The 22,381-nt window shown below is 36.8% G+C and overlaps 1 protein-coding gene across 15 annotated transcripts in view; it reads right to left on the bottom strand.

Moving 5' to 3' along the window:
- LOC134552180 (sodium channel protein type 1 subunit alpha) overlaps nucleotides 1–22,381 on the bottom strand; it is a 64,401-nt gene that overhangs the window by 31,196 nt on the left and 10,824 nt on the right. For 2 of the 15 annotated variants that reach the window (XM_063400579.1, XM_063400585.1), the window contains exons 3-17: nucleotides 21,725–21,814; nucleotides 20,824–20,952; nucleotides 20,208–20,299; nucleotides 18,822–19,094; nucleotides 13,610–13,673; nucleotides 13,090–13,231; nucleotides 12,730–12,936; nucleotides 11,939–12,244; nucleotides 10,877–11,224; nucleotides 9,501–9,633; nucleotides 8,489–8,727; nucleotides 6,009–6,182; nucleotides 5,052–5,408; nucleotides 3,862–4,341; nucleotides 960–1,077 (exon numbers count right to left, since the gene is read on the bottom strand). In XM_063400579.1, coding sequence (XP_063256649.1) covers nucleotides 960–1,077; nucleotides 3,862–4,341; nucleotides 5,052–5,408; nucleotides 6,009–6,182; nucleotides 8,489–8,727; nucleotides 9,501–9,633; nucleotides 10,877–11,224; nucleotides 11,939–12,244; nucleotides 12,730–12,936; nucleotides 13,090–13,231; nucleotides 13,610–13,673; nucleotides 18,822–19,094; nucleotides 20,208–20,299; nucleotides 20,824–20,952; nucleotides 21,725–21,814 — 3,152 coding nt within the window. Of the gene's footprint in view, nucleotides 1–959; nucleotides 1,078–3,861; nucleotides 4,342–5,051; nucleotides 5,409–6,008; nucleotides 6,183–8,488; nucleotides 8,728–9,500; nucleotides 9,634–10,358; nucleotides 10,363–10,843; nucleotides 11,225–11,938; nucleotides 12,248–12,729; nucleotides 12,937–13,089; nucleotides 13,232–13,609; nucleotides 13,674–18,821; nucleotides 19,095–20,017; nucleotides 20,110–20,207; nucleotides 20,300–20,823; nucleotides 20,953–21,724; nucleotides 21,815–22,381 lie in introns of all 15 variants that reach the window. The other 13 variants (XM_063400578.1, XM_063400584.1, XM_063400576.1 and 10 more) reach the window with 12 other exon arrangements.

Below are 22,381 nucleotides of genomic sequence, written 5' to 3'. Positions count from 1 at the left end.
CTTATCTGAGTTCTGGGCTTTTCAGTACCAGCTAATTTCTCTAACTTGTGCCCCTAATTTATTTACACTTTTGTGATTTAGCTGCTGATTTTTATGTAGAAAAATACTAGTAATAAAAATAGTATTTTCCATGACAACTCCTAGACTGTTACAGTACTACCTCTAACAAGCTCAATGTAAATTTCTGAAGAATGATCTGTTACCATGTCCAGAAGTAATCCAACCTGATATTAGCATTTATTCTTCAATGCCTAAACCTAAATTTTGCTTACAGATACAAAAAATGGCATTTGTATCCTTATATGTTCTAAAAAACATTTCTTTCCCCACCTCCTTCACATGCGCACATCCATGAGGTTTCTCCCAAGGAAATTCCATTGGAAAAGCATGTACGACCTGATTGTGGTTTTAGTGAATTGTGGGCCAACAGAAGGAAGAATGAAAGGTGAAGGAGTCCACCAGGTGAGACTGTTCGTGCCCCAGGTGGGACACAAGGCTCTTCCTTCTCCTTTACCAATTTGTAGATTTATTTAGCATTTTGCACAAGACCATCGAGGTCCAGTTTTTTATTTATCACTAAACAGATGTTCTAGTAATGTATACTTTATAAAACACTTAGATATCTGTGAAGAATATTTTAAAATAGTGTGTTTATTATCTGTAACTAAACTCTGAAAGTACAGTAACATACTAAAATAAAACATTCTATGCCATATTTTTTCTTATTTTAAAAATAGAGATATATTTCCAATAAAATGTTTCCTTACCTCTTTATCCAATACATAGTGTAATTGTAGTATCAGTGTCCATATAACATATTATGGACTAAAAACACTGCTGCTAATAATCAGAGCTTAAACACTAATAAAGGGGTAATATGACTCATAAATCTTAACTTACACAGAAAATGATTCTGTAATTCTATTAATAATTATTACTAGTGCTTTTCTTCCAAATACCTTCTGTGAAGCAGGCCTCTGGCTCCTGGGCTTCTTCAGGTTCAGCTTCTGGTTGTTCTTCTGCAGGAAGTCCAATATCAACTGTGCTGCCTTCAGATGAACTAGATGAATTTAACTTCTGCAAAGGAAAGAAGCATCACAAATGCATAGTAAAAAAATTTAAGGTGAATATTATTTGACTCTGGAATAAGTAAATTACAAAGGTAAATTTTTGATAAACATCTGAGAAATTTATACAGTCTGGTTTTCTTCCTGCACTGTATGAATCCATTAAATAGAAGGTGTATCAGTAACAGATCAGACTTCAAATAAAATTGTGCTTTAAACTGAAAAATGTGGGTAATGATGCTAAATCTGAGAAGATTTATGACCACAACAAGCCATAAGTTGTAATGATCTCTTGACCTACATAGAAATAATGAAACTTAAACAAATACGCAGGAATTTGTAGTGTCTACTACAAGTAGACAGAAAATCAGGTAAGAGTCTAAAAATAACTACATAAACGAGGTAGGAGCTCAGAGGAATGAGGGAAAAAAGCAGAGAAGGCCATACTTCAGAGGTTAGGAATCCAGATTAAAATTGCTGAAAGTCTAGCTCACAGTGAAGCAGAATTTGCATACAATAAAGATGAGGTAGTTTAAGCCCGTTAAAAAATCAGATTGTGTTTTATCGACACGTTTTCAACAACATGATGAGCATAGAGAGACATAAGTTGGAAATAAAATTTAAAAAAAAAGAAAAAAAAAGAAAGAATGCATTTAAACTTATTCTCATCCTAAAAATCCAAAAAACTGTTGCAACACATGACATGCAGTTGGAACTTGGTTGCAATCTATCTCTTTGGTATTGGGGCTAAAACTTGTGCAAAATTGTGAAGGAAATCTATTAAATATGTATGGCTAAACAAAATAATGAAATAACTGCAATATAGACCACTGAGTTTAACTATAAACTCAGCACTGCCAAGACCACTAAACCATGTCCACAGGTGCCACATCTTTTAAATACCTTCAGGCAAGGCAATTCAACCACTTCCTTGGGCAGCCTATTCCAGTGCTTGACAATCCTGTCCGTGGAGAAGTTTTCTCCAATATCTAATCTAAACCTCCTCTAGTGCACCTTGAGGCCATTTCCTCATCCTGTCTCTTACTTGGGAAAAGAGCCTGATCCCCACCTCGCTACAACCTCCTCCTGGCTTCATCACTGCTGGGTGCCAGCAGGCCTTTTGGTACTGAGGGCAAACCCCCCCCAAAACACTAACAACAAAGCTCTTACTAAAGCAGTGGTAGCAATAAATCAGAGGTGGCATAGTACTTTTTCAATGGGATAAAAGGTAACAGCAGCACATCAGCAGACAATTTTCCTAAGCCTTCCTACACAGTGTATGTGCAAATGGGATCAATTCTCCCTTGGCCAGTCCCAAGCCAGGTGAGGGCTCTGTGTCTGCCTGCTCTATGATGGCTTGGAAGACTGGACTGGAAGGTAGTTGTGGACAGTAGACAGTAAGTCATTGTTCTCCTCTAAAGGATTTTTGTTTAAATGTTTCATTTTGAAATTCTTCATGTTGGGGGTGGTTCATAATGTGCTGAAAGAACTTTTAAGAAGCTTTATTGTAGCAGTGGTTCATAAGCATAAGTCAAATTAATTATAGACATTTTGGCTGATATTTAACAGGAAAAGAATTATTAATGCTTCAGGTATTAATTAGGAAATGGGAACAACATTAAGTCTGAAATAAGCTGATATGGGGAGAGGCTGTTCTGTACAGCTCTCCTTTCTTGGAGGAAGATCCAAAAATTGCTCTTATCTTAACACCAAGTTTTTGCTGACAGCACTAGAGGGCTCTTATACACACTGAAAGGATAGAGGTAAAGAATTCAACTACTCTAAAATTTGGTGTCTGAAGCATACTGTTAGCAATACAGTAGTGAGACAGAAGGGGGAAGATGAGCTATCCTGTAAAGAAACTGCATTACTACCAGAATGGGAACTAGCTGGTTAAGGCTGAGGTTTCTCAAGTGAGAAAATTAATATTGTTAAGTGTCTGGAAACGTAATTATCTAATTTGACTAAAATGGCAAAAAAATAAGTCATTGAGGGTGTAGTTGTTATGCAAATTCTGAATTTGCAAAATTCACTGAATCAATTAAAATTATTTTGCTAAAATAGCCACATACAAAAAGTCAAGTAATGGAACAGTTATAGCCTTAATACGCTTTTTTAAATTACAGTTCTCAAAAAGGCTTTATATCAATAGTCTGCTTTAGCATTCCTTAAGCAACAGGAGATATTTTCATCTGTTGGTACTTTTCTATTTTAACAACCAAGTGAATTTGAAGTATATGAGAAAGTCAATGTTTAAGACTTCTTTTTATGGGAATCTAGGTCTAGAAGAGCTAACAATTTTAAAATATAAAAGAATTCATATGTCTAAAAGAATGTCTAAAGGAGTTACATAAACGATCTATATGTTTTCTTGTTTATATCTGCTTTTTCAAGGGGCAGTGAGAAGATGTATCACACTCCTCATGGAACCCTTTTCATGGAAGGCAAACAAAAATTTCTGGTGGAATAACACTGCAGCTAAGGCACTGTTCCCTACAAGTTGTTACAACCACCATACATAGTTTTATGGATTAGTTGAGTGTCCCATTACCTGGCCTCTTATCACCTCTTGGAGGCTATAATTTTTAACTCTTTCTCACACTTTTGTTCATCAAGAATTAAGTCCTTTAAACACTTATATATGCCCGTCTACGAAGAAGTGTCAAAATAAATTATTAAGAACTGAATACACTGGCCTATGAAAAGTAAAACAAAAAACCCCAAGCAATCAAACAAAACCCCGCATATCAAAGACACTCAAGATCAGAGAGAAATACAAAAAATATTTAAATACCTCTTTGCTTTCTTCCAGGTCTGATTCACTACTAAATTCTTCTGTGTTTAGATTTTCAAAGTCAGATTCACCCACAGCAATGGGCACTGTCACAGTGAGACTTGGGTTGTTTATGAATGACATGTAATCACTCTCATCAATTATGTATTTTTCCACACTGCTGCCTGTGCCTATACCACTGGTGGTTCCATTTGCATCCTTAATGTAGTCATGGTCCTTGCTTAGTTCCACTGTATGGTTAGAAATACAGCTATTTTTGTTGTTTAAATCATCAAGTGGCTTGATTTCATCCAAAGCTTTCTGCTTTTTAACAAAAGCTTTTTGGATGAATTCACGTGCTTTTCTTTTTACATAATCAATGCCTTTCTGCATTCTTGCCACAGCAATCTGGAGATTGTTCATTTCATTATCATCGTCTGTCACAGCAAGGTTGTCTGCACTAAATGAGCTCAAAAGCAAGGCCAAAAATAGGTTCAGTACCTGCAGAAAGATTTAAAAAAGATGTTCTAGACTTTACTAAAAACCCACCACATTTGTTTTATTATAACATGTCCTATTAGTGACATCAAAGACTGAAATCCCAGTAATTCCCCATAACTAAAAATGTACCCTCAAACATTTTTCTCTTCTCCATAAAAACCAACCTTATTTCACTTAGCTCTGGTCCTGCTCACTATTCAAAAATACTTATACAATTGACTAATATTTTTAAATGTGTCTTTAAGTCCCCACAGTATATAAATATTTTGGTGTCATAGTTTACAATCTAAAAACAGAGCTATCAAATTTGCTGTTTAGCATCATTAAAAAGTTTAGTTTATCCTATCACACAACAGAAATTAGATTATTCAGGTGACTAATCATATGGTCACCATAAATAATAAAAAAAGTTCACAGCAAATGGTTTACAAAGCACCCATAAACTAAAATTATTTGCAGCAAAAAATATTTTCAAAGGGCCAAAAGAGAAATTAGTTACATTCTTAAGTGCACACTCTGACTTTCTTAGGATTTTGACATGGCAGAATATTTTGTTCTCTATCCAAAAATGCTCTTAAGCTTAACTTTAAGCATTTCTTGAAACCACCTGCTTAAGTGCTTTCTTGAAGCAGAGCCACAGCACTTAGTTCACTTCAGGACTGAGACGACTCTCTTGCCAAATCATTTTTGTTAACACTTTGATTACATACCACGAGGTTTCCAATCACCATGACCATCATGAAGACTGTAAGGCACATGGCTTGGCCAGCAACCTCCATGCAGTCCCACATGGTTTCTATCCATTCTCCACACAGCACTCGGAATACAATCAGGAAAGAGTGGAAAAAATCTTGCATGTGCCAGCGAGGGAGTTCACAGTTACTGGAGATCTTGCAGACACATTCCTTGTAGCTTTTCCCAAACAGCTGCATCCCAACCACAGCAAAAATGAACACAATGATGGCCAGCACCAGGGTCAGGTTCCCCAGAGCTCCCACGGAATTACCAATGATTTTTATCAACATATTTAGTGTTGGCCAAGATTTTGCCAATTTGAAAACTCGTAACTGGAAGGAAAGAAAAATATTGTTAAGAGGACCAGAAAGACACAAGGATATTTTAAAGTTAATTTGTGGAGGGATATTGATGCAAACTACACCTTTAGTTGGATTGTTCATCCTGTCTAAAAGCATGAAAGTGCAGGTTCCCCTCAATAAAAATTTGTAAAATTGTAATTTGATATTCTCAAAGCATAGCTTTTACTGAAGGCCAAAAAAGTTACTGAGTTGAACTTAAAAAATAGGGTTCACCTGTCAAAATCATCCGGACTACTTTTCAACTAGAATGTGTAGAGATCTATTCCTGTGATGCCAATCAGAGCATAATACCTCTAGTGAGTCAATTTATTTCTGCATAGTGTGATGTTTGAAGTGTGTGTATACAATGGATACATCGGAACCATTGGATAGACAGGAACAGGAAACCCACTGCTATCTGTTTGGATCTCTATCAATTCCCACTGAAGACTGTAAGATACCACAATTTGGGCTAATGAAACTGTCCTCAGGATCAGTATCATGGCAAACATCATGCAATTTTTTAAGACAAAAATAAAATTATTTTAATGAAGTCACATTGAACAATCAGTACAATGGAAGTATATTTACCAATCTGAATGATCGAAGAACTGATAGCCCTTCCACATCTGCAAGACCAAGTTCAACCAAGCTAAGGGTTACAATAAAACCATCAAAAATATTCCAGCCTTCCTGGAAATAATAGTAAGGATCCATTGCAATTATCTTGAGAAACATTTCTGCTGTGAAGATTCCAGTGAAGACCTGAGTTCAAAGGGCAGTTTGTTATTTCATGGTGACACATAACACTCCAGATCTAGTTGTTGTCTAGGTTTTTAATTTAAGCAATGTCTTATTCAAAAGCTATACTTAAAACCAGTTACATTTACTGTAGTGATTTATTATGCCCACCTTCCCTTAACAAGTGTCAGAAAACCAGGTAATTTTTCTATTAATTAAATTTTATATTAAATGAATTACACAGACTTCTGTTTTGTAACATTTAAAATCCAATTTCAACTCTCTAAGGATATGGACTTTCTCATGTACTGTACAAACAATGTCCCAAATTTGATTTTCAGAACATAAACCAGAATGCTTTCCAAGAAATCATATGCTATAGCTTTTTCTTGATATACAAATTACAAATGAGGCCAAATCTAAGATTACAGGGGGCAGCTTCCTGCCTGCTATGACCTGCTATTCAGTTCAACAGAGCTGTGATTATTTATAGCAGATGAATAAATGGTATATTATAATGTATCCCAGTTGATACAGCAACTGAGATACTTTAAAGTACTAAGGTACAACAGTTTCCTGAAGCTGTGTAACTTCTGCCTGGGTGTGCCCAGGTTGGTTGGCTCAAACACTTCAATGTCAGGAATAAGAGTATTTAAGAATGCATTTTAAGCAAAGTGCTGCTGGTAGTGGTTTCTCATTGTGAATTTCTATGCTGAATGAAGTAGGAAATATATTTAAGACCCACCACCAAAGTAATAACCCTGAGTAGCTTTGAGAGAAGACTTGGGAGAATTTCTTCTAGGATAGGAATGTACTAAAGCCACCATTAAAAACTGCTTGAGCCCTGCTTTGAAATAGTTTTTGTTCTTGTTTTGTTCAGGATTTTTTCCTTTCTTTTTTTTGGTTTTGATAACCCATTTTCCAGCAAGCTGAAAAGAAAATAGGACAGCTAAAGAGAATAATAATCTAAGTGGGATAATCAGGAGACAGGAAAGAAGAGTCTGACTTGCTCTGCCTAGGAACACCAATACTCAAGATAGATTGTTACAGTCTTTAAATACACTCTAGATACAAACACCAGAGACGGAAAGGCTACCAATTTTTATGATACAGGAGTGGAACTCCTGAGAAAGACAGAGGAATGATACAGTTTGAAATACCGACTTAGGTTCCTAACATTTAGAATGGCACAAGGAGCTTTAAAGTGGAACTATTGGAGCAGGCAACCTCCAAGATCTTCTCTATTGCAGAAGGGGTTTATGTCAGGGAGCTAAAACTGGAAGAATATGGTGCTGATAGCCAGCTGTTCTCACACTCCCTTTGTAGTCAGAGGTGCAGCAAGATTTATATGGAATTTTCTTGGTTGGAAAACAAACCTATACAATGCTACAATACAAGATTTTACATTTTATTAGGAAACAATGGTTCAGTAGTCCCCTTATTTTAAGTATATGAAAATCAGCCGTACAATTTTCTATTCATCTTCCCTTCTAAATTCTATACTTACTAACATGATCTATTTGTTTCTCATTACAAAACAAGGATTATTAAAAATGGCATTATAAGAAATCAATTCTTAAAGTAAGAGATAAAGTAGGGCTGTAGCTGCAGATACTTCTATGTGATCAAACCTGTCAGTTCAAAAGCATGAGAGCTACAAAAAGTTAACTCATGAAATCTTGAATAATTTATCTTTTTGAAGCAGAGAGAAAGGGAGAAAATACAGCTGACAACATGAGGAAAATATATCTTACTAATTATCAGCAGATAAAAACAATAAAAAATAGGAGAGGAAAAAGTACTGTGGGATATTTTTTACATAAAGCAGAGAAAGAAAACAATCTACTTATCTATATAAAAAGACTTCCGCAGAATAAAATTCTAGGAATGCTTTTAAAGGTATCTTTTAGCTATTGTAAGTTTCTGCTCAGGAACAGCAATTAAAAACACATTAATAATTTATAGATTTGTATGGTATTGATTGAAAAATTAACACTGCATTTATTTGCATAGTGTTTCTTTCATGGAAGCAATGCATTTCCTGGTTCAGTAGTTACACAAATCAAACTCTGCTTAAGATGGACTTTACTTGATGTAGAATCAGAGCCAATTTTTAAATTTTTAATTAGGTTTTGCAGAATACAACAGTTTATTGATTTTACAGTATCCTAAGCTACATGAGTCAGTGTTGACAGTCAAATTTCCAAAAATGTTCTGATACTTATATCTGAAGGCAAATAAATATCCAAAAGGCTGTTAAAACTTTTTCTTTCAAGTATTACAGGCATACTTCCTTCCAAACCATGAATGTAAAACCCCAACAAACTTACCAGATTTCCAACTGAAAGTACATTATTGAATTCGTCGGTCATCGGATAATGTTCCATAGCCATAAAGAGCGTATTTAAAACAATGCAAATTGTAATAGCCAGGTCAACAAATGGGTCCATTACCACTAAGTTGACAATGTGCTTAACCTTTAACCAATGTGGACTGCAGTCCCAAATCAAGAAAATATTTGCAAATTTATACCAACATGGTGGGCATTTCTGTCTTGATTCTTCAAGTTCTGTGGGGAAAAGAAAGTTTACATACGTTACTAAGTGATTTTTTTAACATTCCTCATTCTAATATGAATTGTACTGGTCAAGTTTTCAGTGTGTAGTAGTATTAATTAACCTCCTTTAAGCTCCCATTCCACAGCGCTTTTAAGGAAAGTCCTTAAAAATTGCTATCAAATATATTTGCTATGTCCAAAGCTTATCTGTCAAGGACAACGTCTTTATAGTCCAATCACTATGCCAATCAGCATTGATTTATGCATCAGTTTGTATTTTGTATTTAATTTCTCCTTGATTACACTTCAGCTTATTTCTTCCACCTACTGTTCTGGGATGTAAATATTTTTTTTTCTGAAATTTGTAGCATTTAAGTGAAAATTTTCATACCAAATTCAAGAAGAAAACCCCACTTTGATCACCTAGAATAACTGAATAAATATAACTGCAAAAATGTATATATATTTTAACAATAGTTGCGTATGTTTGAAAAATGTTCAGTGGCTTTTTTGAGTCCAATAATACATTTTTAATTACTATGCATAAGTATCCACTCACTTATGACCATGCACATGAGTTAAATGGTGACAAAACAATGAGGAATGCTTCCTTATGTAATAACTTCAATAAATAAAGAGTTTTGAGTTTACTGATAAATATGTGTCAGTTTGTTGGATGTTATCTGTACTTAAGCTATTTTAAATCTGTTTTCAAGTTGCAACTCAAATTTTCAGAAATCCATGGGAAAAGCAGGATTAAATATTAAGCTATGCATAGCACACACCTTCCACAGTGTTTGTGAGGATGCTAGCAATACTCATGGCTCTTTCCCTTAAAGCTGGATCTTCCAGGAAGTCCATAGAAATGTGAAAAGAACCTGAAATTCTCTTCCTCATTTCTGGTTCTGTCGTGGTGCCCTATGCAGAGAAGGACAGTAGGTGAGACCATGTTGAAGAAACAACGAGATCAGCAAATGCTACACAAGCCTGTTAGTAGTGTCTTAGCTTGGACACGTGCTCCGTGCACTTCATATTTTACCATGTCAGACTTTTATTACTTTTAGTACATTTTAAATAATTTTAGAAAGGCATGAAGTACCCACACTTCAAGACTGAGAGAGAGTTTATTTACTGAATTTTTTCATTCTTTTTCTTTCAAGATATGAAAAGTCTTTAAATATTCAAACCAATTTAAACAAATGGAAAAAGGTTGAGTTCAAAATATTGCACAAAATTTGGCAAACTATTTTTTTTTACTTGCTCACACTGACAGAATATTCTGGGGTTTGTAACATAATAGTCTTTTACCCTAATCAAACTGTAGCAAGCAAGAAAAGTCTGACTTCCTCATGCTTCCTCATGCTAGTATTTTTTAGCAGTCTGAGAAGACAAATTTTGACTAAGCAAGAAATTTTTTGGAGACATTTTCTCTTACCTTGTATATGGTAAGAGAATGGCAGCAATATGTGCTGCACATATGTTCACACAGACATTTGCATTTTTGGAAGTATGTACTGAACTGTGACCTTCCAATGAACTATTTGTTGTCTCTACTACAATACTCCACCAGAAATGGATGGAAAATATACAGGAATGAGAAATAAATGGTAATAAGGAATTAACAACTTCCTTACATTTTTAACCAGGCTGATAAGGAAGAATAATATCAAAATTAACTACTAATGCTAATTTTGATAGTAGTAATACAGCATCATATTGATTGCAGTTATATAACAATTTTTGTATACTATTTTCTGTTGTGTGTCAATATATGGTATCATATCAAAATATCGTATGTCTACAATAGCTAGATGAACCTTTAGATCAGCTAAAGGAAAATATGGCACAGTAATACAGTGAAGCACAGCACTTTTATGAATGTGTATGTTATTATTTTTTCAGCTTGGAAACTGTGACTTGCATTTGTTAGTTATGAGAATCTTTGTAAGTAAATGCTTGGGTTGCAAACCTATCTTAGCTGTTTTATTTAGTAAAGAGTTTACACGATGCAGGAGCATTCACAGCTTGACCAACCAGGAAGCATTGCCAAGGGTTCCATTCTGTAGAAAACACTGGCTGGTGCAGTAAGGAAAGGCCACCATGCCTAAGCTATTTAAAACTTTCTTACATTGTCATCAGTAGGTGGTTTATCTATTATCACCTCTGGCAGAAGCTGTCCAACAGGCGATGTAGGAACAGATGGTCCACCAACCAGGGAAACCACCCCATTGCAATCCACGGTGCTGTGCATCTTCCCATTCACTGGAAACACTGCCAGCATCCTGGATGACCTGCTGGCCTGGCTGATGTTGCTGTTGCGCCGTTCGCCGTGTCTGCGTGGCACGAAGAGAGAATCTCTTCTGCTGTCATTGTCTTCAAAAGTGCTGTGCTCATCATCAGCAAAATCATTTTCTGATCCTACATCCTTTGCTCGACCTCTGAAGCTGAAAAGGCTTGTTCTGCTGTTGCGCCTTGGGGAAAACAGGGAGCCACGAATGCTCAGCAAAGACTGCGGGCAAACGAAATATGTGATTATTAGCTGAAATCCTCTAAGTTAGCACTGTTACTAGATTAGCATTGGTTTTCTTTTTTTCTTAAATGAGAGTAACCATTTTACCTGGAAGCTACATGCTGCTGTGAAATTTTTGCATGTGTTTCATTAGAGATATATTTTGCAGATAGAAGTATCACTGTTTATGGATCCTTAAGACAAAATCAGTGCTGAACATTCCCTTTTCAGCTAAAGTTACCATATAGATTAGTTGCATAATTCCCACCAAGAAAAGAAGGAAATCTATACGTGCACTTTTTTCATGTATGAAGTATCTTGCCCATAATGAACAAAATTGGTTCAAATATCATTGAAACAGGAAGAAAATGTGAGGCTAGTATAACCGAAAAATACTGTAGCATTTTAAAAAGTCTAGGTGATATATAATCAATCAAGGAATATTTTAATATTATTTTAAACTGTCCTGTTAGAAGAACAGAGATATGAGATTAGATTTAATTCTGAGGGTTTTTTTTTACAAGGCAATCTAGCAGCTGGAGCACTTCCTCTCAAGCACTAGCAACACTAATTAAGGTCATAAAAGTATTAGTGTTTCCTTTGTTTATGCAGTAGCATTGTATTACCATACTTCAGGAAGACTAAAGTAGTTTTGCAACAGCCTACTATGCTTTAAATATATGCTTTTACTAAAAAAAACCCTATAGGCAATACCTGATGTGGAGAAGAATACTTCTTTTCATATGTCAGTCTATTGCCTTCAATAGACAATCGGAAACCTTTCCTTCTGATGCTGTCTTCTGATTCAGACTTGTGAAATTCATCTTCATCTTTTTCCTCTCCTCCAGACTGTTCTTTCTGTTTCCTTTTCTTCCTTCTATTTCTCCTCTCTTTTGCACTCTTTGAGCTCAATTTTGATGCATCTGAGGAACTTTCTGAGAGCCCTCCCGCTTCTCCTCCAGCACTGGGCTCCCTGGACTCTGCAGATGCTGTTACTGCTGCTGCTCCCACTGCTGCTGCCTGCTGTGATGCAGAAGGAGTTTATGTCACTGAGAAAACCATGACATCCTTTCTTCAATTTACTTATACATGATTTCTACTCCATAAGTCCCAGATCTTAACACTTTCCGTAACGCTAGGCTGTCCTCTCCCTAGGTTTTTCTTATCATTATTATTAACCAGTTGACTGGTTGTCATATGTGTTGGTCATAGACTTCTCTTGTCCTTCATGAGTAGATTTTAAATGCAGAAGTCTACCAGATGGTGTTAATGACACTACACCAGAAAAGCATAGTGAATAACCTATACCTAGTTTTGCATATTCCTTCATGATGGCTGAATCCTTCACAGTATCCTTCTTCAGTGCAGAATAGAAAACCTCTGAGCTAGCTGTCACTGAAAGACCAACACGGTGCTTTGTATTTCCAATTTCAGAAAGCAGAAGCTGAGTATCTCTAGTAAACCCATTTCCTTACAGTACTGCATTACCACACCATAAACGATACCTGTGCTGCTTCTTGTTGCTTCTTCAGTTGTTCCAGCATCTGCTGAAATTCTGCCTCTTTCTGCTCTGCTTCTTCCAGAGTTGCTTGATTCTGTTCTTCATAGGCCATGGCGACCACAGCCAGGATCAGGTTAATCAGATAGAAAGAGCCCAGAAAAATCACCAGAACAAAAAATATCATGTATGTCTTCCCAGCAGCACGCAGAGTCTGGAAATAGTAACAACACATTTATAAGCAAGGTTATGTTAACAAAAATTCTGGTTTTCGTACTGTTCAAATTAAGATAAGAAAATTGACTTTAGTCCTTTTACATCACTGCTACAAACATATTTGGTCTATTTTTCATTAAAAATTTCTCACCAGCTGATAGAGGTTTTCCCAGAAGTCCTGAGTCATTAGCCGAAACAGTGACAAGAAAGCCCAGCTGAAGGTGTCAAAACTTGTGTAGCCATAGTTGGGGTTTCTGCCAGCTTTCACGCAGGTATATCCCTCTGGGCACTGCCTACAATGACAAACTGGACATTACCTATTTGGTCATTTTAATATTATCAACTGGATGTTAGTGTACTCATATGTGCAGCCAGAACTGCAAAATAACATGTTTTGCCAGGTTTCCTCATCAGGTATTGCTCTTTCTGTTACTTAGCAACCAGGCAGGAGATATACTAACACTAACTTACTCATTTATCATGCAAACATCCAGTTTATCTGACCAGTCTGCTGAGCTCTGATCAGGAACACAGATCCTAAGCCCAGTGTGAAAGCCTTTCTTATGTGAAAGGAAGTCATCACTCAGAATAAGCCCTACTCGAACTGCCCATCTATGGAATATGGATCTTATTTCTACACAGCGCAATAATATGATGAAATTCGGTCTTACCCAGCATCAGAGCTATTTCCACAAAGCAGAGCATCACTTTGCCCTTCCAGAAAATAAAAATGACCTGTTTCAAAAAGAATTTTAAAAATTGTGAAATTCAAAATATAGCCAGTATCTCTAAAAGTTTTAAGGTGATTTCTGATCCAGTTTTAAACAAGCAATGTTATTTTCTCTGCAGGACAACTTTAGAGTAAATGACATTATGAATTTCATTAAGCACTATTGTTCACAGCACTCACTGTTAAAATCCCAAAATTTACTAAAATTCTGTCAAACACTTCTGGATGTGAATTCTTCCTTCTGTCTGATCACTGAACCAAATCATGCTTTGTAAAATAATGTATAGTTGTTTATTAGAATAATTACAATCTATCTGAAAAAATATTCTCTTAATTTCTTCAAACCTTTCTGATCAGTTTTGCCAGGGGCTTCAGTTTGTTGTTCACAAGCACTTGTAATAGTTATCTAATATGTAAAATATGTAAACCCTGCAAAAACCCATCCAGGTGCCAGCAGCTCTGATGGTTATGGGTGTGCACACACTGCAGCTGTAGCCCAGTGACTGAGTGAAGACACTGCCATACACCTAGACTCTACTCAGACATAATTAATGCAGCAGTCACAACTTCTTAAGTAAAATTTTAAGAGTACGTGACAAAATTATTGAACCCCTTACTAAAATAAATATGATAAGTTCCACCAAACCACCCTGTAACCAACCATCCCATAGTCTGTACAGTAATGCCATAGTTAAAGGACATTTCAGATGGTTTAAATAACAAAGATATTGACCTATCTCTTCTTAGAAGAACAAAGCAAAACTCTGTGCTTGTTAAAATTCATCTTCCTTGAGAAGTGTTTTTCTTTTCCTCTTCAAAGCAGATACCTACAGTTTTGATAACTAAAACCTTGATTTCTGGAAGAATTATTGCAGGAGGAGATTCTCCTGTATTAACAATCTCCCATTTGGTCACAGGCATAAGGATACTTTTTATATGTGTCACATTTCTGATGGAATCCAGAAGTATTGCCTCAGGGCAGGGACAATGGTGATGCTCCTCTGAGCACCTCCCTAGCTCAAACTTCTGAATTGTAGTAGCTTCAGAATTAAGGTGGTACCCTTTTTGCTTCATGAGCAGATTTAAACCTCATGCTGGATTTCTTTTCCATTTTACTGTCCTGTTAGATTCCCTTAAAATTATCTTATTTGAAAATGAGTGCAGGCGAGTTTAAACCCGACTCTGCTTGTGCTGCCCAAGCCAGGCCACTACAGACACTAATGAATTCTGGGTCTGAGGAGGTGTCACAAGCTGCTGGCTCAACAAGTATTGGTTTGCTGCAAGAAGGGACACAGTACCTGGGACAGCTGCTTCACTCCATCCTATGAGCAAAATTCACCATTTGGAAAAATGAATCTTTAAGCTGTATGTAGACCTTGTTCTGACACTTCACAAAGGACTCGTTTTTAGTGTCTAGTGATGTATCTGCATCTCACAGGGAACAATCTCCTGTGCTGTGCCAATTGCACAGCCCTGTGTGTGGCTGCTGTCCCTCCGGGCTGGTGTGCATTGCAGAGCTGCTCTGTGCTGAAACACGGCTGTAAACAGAAAGCTGACAGGATGCTGCCCACAGCTGACCCTTAGGAAGCAAATCTTATTCTGCCTTATGTCAGCTAATCATGATTAAAACATGCAGGAACATAACAGCTTGTTGGGAAGAATTCAAACCTGCCCTGATATGGTTTACACGGAGCAGTCAGTCGTGATCAGCACTGCACCAGCTGAGCTGAGCTGCTGCAACAGGTCTGCATGCAGGTTCTGTGCTTCAGACAAGCTGTGCCCTGCAAGGGTGCTGCACTTGCCAGCTCCACAGAACCTAGAGCCACACAGGCTTTCTCTGAGTGCACTGATACACTTGGGCAAGTGCTCAAAATATTTTTTCAGGATAGGAAAACTTTCATAACACACAAGCTGAGCAGTATAAGCATGTACTCCTACCTAGATGTAACACTTTGAATTGTGTTTTACAGAAGTGAAGTGAAAAAACCCCTCATTAAATGAATGGTGTTAAATTTGGCTCCTCCTTAATTGATTGAGAAAAGCTCCTTGGTAGGTGAGCACCCAACTTTAAGCAAGAGTAAAGCTGTTTGAGTAAGCACAGGGTATAACATGAGAAGCATAGAGAATAATTATTTCATAAAATAGATTGTGAGATGTTTTTCTCAGAAAAGAAAAGGCTTATGGAAAGCTTGTTAAGATAAAGATCAGTTTATTGGAAATAAGTTTATCAGAATTCTTGGAAAAGAAAAAAGGGGGGGGGGAAAGAGTGCTTGACTCATTAATGCCAGAAATGCTTACATCAAGACCCTCTAAATGGTGTTGCCAAAAATGAGCTCAGTGGTAAAATTAGGGCTTGCATGCCTTTTTCTGCATAGTATACACAACTAATGGCACAATAACTTCTATAATTCTTACAAAAGATGCTGCCATTGCACTGCTCTGAGCTGCAGGTAAAGAACTGCTTGTTGCCCTGTGAAGCAGCTAGATTTTCTATCATGTCTGCCCACTCACATGCAAAAAGAGAGCAGGAAGCTGTGAGAAGATAATTTTTCTCTTTGAAACTGCTGGTAAGCAAGGACAACCTTATTAACTTCATAATAAGAGTTGTAATTTAATTTTAAATTTCACAATACATATGAAATTCTGTAAATATACCAAAGGCTCACGTAGCCATTCAATAAAGTACTTCCTGGAACCAATTCAATTGAGCTTTATTTTCAGGGGGCTTCATGTCTTCTTTAAATCAAATTAAATCAGAACTTAAGTTTATAAATTCTTTGTTAAAAAGTCAAGAAATTAAGTTTGGCCCTGAAGTCTAGGTCTTCATTAGGAGACTGCTTAGATTGTCATACCACATGGCATGGGATCTCCATGAATTCACATGTTCAAGTAAACTGAGTTTCACAAAAAGATTGGTTTAAGTAATTCAGGTGGAAATCCATCATAGTCATTGTGTGATCACAGTTAGAAACTGTCTCACTTCTATTCAAAATTTGTCTGGCTTTGACTTGGAGCTACTGAACCTGTTATATCTCTGCCTGCTAGATCAAAGATATGTCTACAATGAAAATTCTGTTCCCCATGGATTTTTTTTTTCAACTGTGATCAAATCACCCCTTAAACCTTCTCTTTGATGTGCAAAGTAGGCTGAGCTCCTGGTCTATCTTGGTATAAAGCATGTTTTCCAACCCTTTAATCATTCTGCTCTTTTTTGAACTTCCTCCATTTTTTCAACTTTCTTCTAAATTGAACTTTATATAGTATTCCAGTAGCAACTGCAGTAATGCTAAATACAGGGGTAATTCTGTCTTCCCGGTCAATAACTTATTTATGTGAACAGGATATTATTTAGCTTTTTGGCTGCAGAGTTACAGCCTTAATTAGTCAGTCCTGGCTGCCCCAGAGTGCCTTAGGTGCCTCAGCCTCTATATTATTAAGGGCTTTCCAATTGCACTTCTATATCCTGCCTTTCAGTTTCCCTGCAGCCTTACACACAAGCTGCTGTGGCAGTGTTTTCCAGAGCCTCTGTGGCACTATTTTTCCTGTGTCCTCATGTTGTTCTTCATGTCATTTCTATTCTCATGACACTGTCCTTGCAAACACACTATTGCCACAGCAGGTATTCACAGGAAGCAGTTCTCTCTGTTGTGAAATTCTCCACTCTTTCTCCTCCTTTTTCATATTTTTTGCTTGTGGCTTTTGGTTTATATTAAGTGACCTAAAAACATGCATGTACAAGCTTAAAAACCAGCACCCACTCTGATCAAAGGGCACTCCAGTTAGTGCTAATAGCACTGCAAGAAGGAGCAAGCTCTAGGGAATTTGAGGAGATGCTAATGAAAATCACAGAGGTGCTAAGGGAAAAGTGTTGTGATCACTGCTGCACTAAAAAGGATATCCAAGTGAGGAGACTCACCTGGAGACCCCACAACTTCTCTTTGCAGCTGGTCACTGTGACCTCCTCTCCTTTTCTATCCCTCTCTCCCCTTTGGTCCTTAGTTTACTCCAAAAGTAACTTGCACCATTAGAGATGATGTGTGGGATCATCTACAGTCTATGCAAACCTGTCTTGGCATGAACTGTGACCACTGATTTGTCCTCTCACATCTAACTGTACTGGAATGATTTCTTTATCCACTCTCAGTTTGCCAGACTGCTCTGTATCAGCAAAATTGGTTGAAAAGTCATATTTTGGGAAATTATCAAAGTGGAAAGATGCATTAGAACAATGTCTGAAGAACTTAGCCTGATGTTGCTGCTATTCAAGGTTTTAAATAATCCAGATGATGGAAGAACACATCAAATTTGGAAATGACACTGATCTGATAAGGATGGTGGTAAGTTTGAGGAAACAGTTACATTTTCAAAGGTCCAGGCCAGCTGGAGAGATGGTTTGAAAAAAATAGGGTACTGTTCAGCTGGAACAATGAACTGTGCAAATGCAAAGTGAAAACTCAATGAGGTAGAAACCTAAAAGATTCAGCAGCTTTTAGATTCAGAAATCTAGAAGATATAGGAGAAAATGGTTAATGACTTCTGTTGTTTAGTGTACATGAAGAGTGAAAGAGGAAAGAACAGGGTAGGAAAACACAAAAATAGTCCCTAAATACTTCAGAAACTGTGATTAATGATAGGGAGTAAATATTTTTATGACTGTTTTGCAGTTTATAAGAACAATAAGCATTCATTTTAGCAGAAAAATCTGTTAGACTTCAACCCCCCTCCATCATCATCATCATCATCAAGCACAATAATAAATGGAATGTGAAAATACTGAAGACTTCATCACTGGACTTTTCACTGCATATCAGAAGTCTCTGATAACTGCCAGAAAGGGCACAGAATGCTGCTGCTCATCTTGCTTTGGATAACAGAATGGAAAATGTTTAAGACCATTAAGTAATTTTAAGATTCCTTTCTGTCTCAGGGGAGATGTGAATTTGGCAGATGGAGCTGAGAAAAAGGGCTATACCAAGCAGCAAGATCATATTCCTTGTTCCCTCCTCCACGCAGGCCTTTAGAGCAGACGTAGGAGAGAGAAAATATTTCTCCTGTTCTGTCTTAACGAGAGGTATCGTCCCTCCCCCTCTTTCCTTCTAAGAACTGGGTGAGCCACAAACCACTTCAGTGAGAGTTCTGCAGACAATACTTACTTTCATCTTCAATGTATCCCTTCCAGTCAAACAGAGTCACTGTTGAATTAACCAATGTACCATTTTCACCTATGGTGCTGTTTAGCTGGGAAGTAATATTTGTTTCCAAAGTAAAATTTTCTGGAGGCCACTGCAGGCATTTATTCCTCAGGTTGCCCATGAACAGCTGCAGCCCTATCAGTGCAAATACACTCAGACAAAACACAGTCAGGATCATCACATCTGAGAGCTTCTTCACAGACTGAATCAGGGCTCCTACAATTGTCTTCAGGCCTGCAAATGGAAAGGAGTTTTTATTCTGAGGCTGGGAACTTTTTCAAAGCACAAAAATGACAGTGCCTCCCAATAAAGTTACAGATTTCATGCAGAAGCCCAAATAAATGATTGTAATGTCTGTGAAACAACATTTTTGTGAAGAGCTTTTTCACTTGTGAAAATGAATAAATAGCTGAAATTTATGTCCACTTGAAACTGTGAATGGGATGAGTTGCATATATTTCAAAACAACTTGTTTTAATGATAAAACAAGCAACTATTTTTATTCATGCTGTGCATTGATCTCACATAAACATCTTCTTTCTTTTCATTTGTCAATACATCTTGCTCCAAACCTTTACCACTATCAGTTTTATAACATACTAGATTTAGAAGACAGTAGTAAAAAGCCTGTTCAACAACAAATAGGATTCAAATTTAATGCTATAAAACTGGAAATGGTTTGGAAAATTGTAGCTTTTTAAGATAATAAATCCCCCATGCAACACCCATGCTATTCTTTATTATCTTAGTCCTTCACCTTCTTCGTAAGTCAACAGTTTTTTCAAACAGTTTTATTTTTTAGACATAAATATTCACAACAAATACCACATAACATCATGTAGGTAGGATACACATGGGTAAGAAAACTTCAGGGTTACTAATATTCATTGAATGTGGAGAAGAAAGCTTGACGTCATACGATGCAAACCACACACACTGTGTACTGCAATGTCTCATGCAAGAATCTGTTAAACTCAAAGGCTGATTTCAAAAGGAAAGTGCTCATTTTCAAAAGCAATGAATCAGAGATTTCAGTGAATTTCTGACACCTTCTGATTCCTGCTTTTTTTGTGCAAAGAAATTAGACTTATATTTAAAAAATATGAATTCTGTTTCAGTAAATTAAAGTCAGCCTCAGTGTTTAACCTCGCTCTCACCTGGAATGACTGATATTGTTTTCAAAGCTCGGAGAACTCTGAATGTTCTCAGCGCTGAGACATTGCCCAGGTCCACAAACTCTGTCACATATCTGTAATAGGGGAGTTCACACACAAACACAATGACAGGATAAAAAGGAACAGTTGGGAGGTAAAAGGGGCCTAACACCTTACACCAGTTACTTCTTACCTGGAATTACAGAAATAGTTTTCAAAGCTCTCAATACTCTGAAAGTTCGAAGAGCTGAAACATTGCCTAGGTTTACAAATTCTGTTACATACCTGTAGGATTAAATCACAGTTATTCAGAATTTAGGCAAAGTTTATGCTACTTACTTGGGTCTTTCATCAAGACCACTTTGGCGCTTTTAGCAAAAACTTAAATAGCAACAGTCAGAGGTTTACCTTTCACTGCAGTTTGCCTTGCATTAATATACTTTCAGAGCCTTCACCTAAATTAAATGTCTCTGAAGTGAATCGCAGTGATTTTACTTTGAAAGCCTAAAATTTATCTAGACTAGATTGGTAAGTTTGGAGAATGAAGTCAAAGGGAAGCTCCTTTTCTGCTCAGAAAAAAAAAAAAAAAAGCAGGACATGAAATTAGCCTCTCTAATACTAGCTGTACTAATGGCTTCTGCAGTATTTGTGTTTACATCAAAATATGCATTTTTGAAAGTGAAAATTGTTTTAGACAAAAGTAAGTCCATAAGAGAATTTCCATTTAACAAAATTGGTAGGTATTGATACTAATTTCATGCCCTTCTTGCCCTTCTTTTTCCAAGAAAAAGCAAAAAACAAGAACTTACGCAAAGGTAATGACAGTGAAATCAAGCCAGTTCCATGGATCTCGAAGAAAAGTAAAATCTTCTAAGCAAAAGCCCCTTGCAATGATTTTTATTAGTGATTCAAATGTGTAAATGCCAGTGAACGTATACCTGAAATATATAGGAACATTCAATCAAAATAAGTAGGAATATTTTAAATTGGTATTTTGACAGAAATGTGATGATCAAGTAAAAGGGCTTTTTATTCATAGCTGGAGAAGAAATACAGTAAATAAACAATTTCTTCTAAAATGCATTATATTAATCTGAAATATTTGTGTATCTACATGCATTAGTTGTGCTGTTGAAGTACAGCAGTCCTGATCTTGTACATAAATAAAAATAAATAAATCCATCAAATAGATAACATATTTAAATTTATAGGTGACATTCAGTATGCAGTCCTAGGTCCTTTACTTTAAGTGGGAAAAGTGTGAGTGTAAGGTACTGGATACTGCCAGAGACACCAACGTGTAAAACACCTGGAATTGGCTCTAAAGATGATACAAGCATGCACTGAATTCTCCTTCTCATTTCAGTGATACTTCTGCTTGCACACTGCTCTTAACTGACATGAATATACGGGTGCCCACGGTTCTGTTACTAATGCAGTGGTGTGAGGAGGGGTAAAATCATTGGGTAGGGGCTAAACCATGGGGAAAACCAGTGGAATCTCAGTAGAATACTATCTGTAATCTATTATCATGGGTTTTCCACCCTATTGTTCTACTAGAATGAGATTCAAATAATTATTCAACATTTCTTAGTTCAGAGAGGAAATAGTCCTAGTGCCTCATGATAGCTCCTGCCAGCACATCTTGCACTGCAGTTACTGGCATAGTAACTTACAGAAAAAGATATATGGAAATAATGTTTAACTTACTCTACATTCTTCGTCCAGTCTGGAGGGTTACTCATGGTCATAAATACGCAGTTGGTCAAAATAGTGCACATGATAAGCATGCTGAATAATGTAGATACAGTTAAGGAAAACAAGGTAGCTGTTCACACAATACCACATCAGTCACGGCTCGAGTACAGTAAAATATTGCCACTTACACAAAACTTTTAGACTTTGGTAAACATGAACACACACTTTGCTTAACCTTGTATTTTTCACTTTAGAATATTAGACTTTAATATTGGTCTGATTTGTTGAGACTCTGATGTTGCTTTGCAGGTGTCCTCATGTTTTGTTTTCAGCTGGTACTGAAAGGAGATGGCCTCACACCCTGGGTGGAAACATGAGTGAGAAACAGCCAAAACCAAAATAACTTGCAGGAGTATACAGTTTGCCTTAAGTACCTGGCATATTGAATAAGTGTTAGTGTTTCACTTCTACAGGCTTGGCACTAAAATCAAAAGCTGGCATATGCAAGGGAAAAAATGTTTCTACTATTTACTTGGAGCCAGAGCTGAGCTGAGTCAGTGCCGCTCCAGAACCCAGCACAGCCAGTCTGTTGAAAACACAGACTAGAACATAGAAGACTGTTTTTAATTGCTGAAGTGAGTGCATTCCATGTTTCCCTAACACCAGCTT

The sequence above is a fragment of the Prinia subflava genome, chromosome 6 (genome assembly GCF_021018805.1).
Source record: "Prinia subflava isolate CZ2003 ecotype Zambia chromosome 6, Cam_Psub_1.2, whole genome shotgun sequence".
NCBI lineage: Eukaryota > Metazoa > Chordata > Aves > Passeriformes > Cisticolidae > Prinia > Prinia subflava.
The sequence above is the reverse complement of the archived record's forward strand: the minus strand, read 5'-3'. Positions and strand labels throughout refer to the sequence as shown.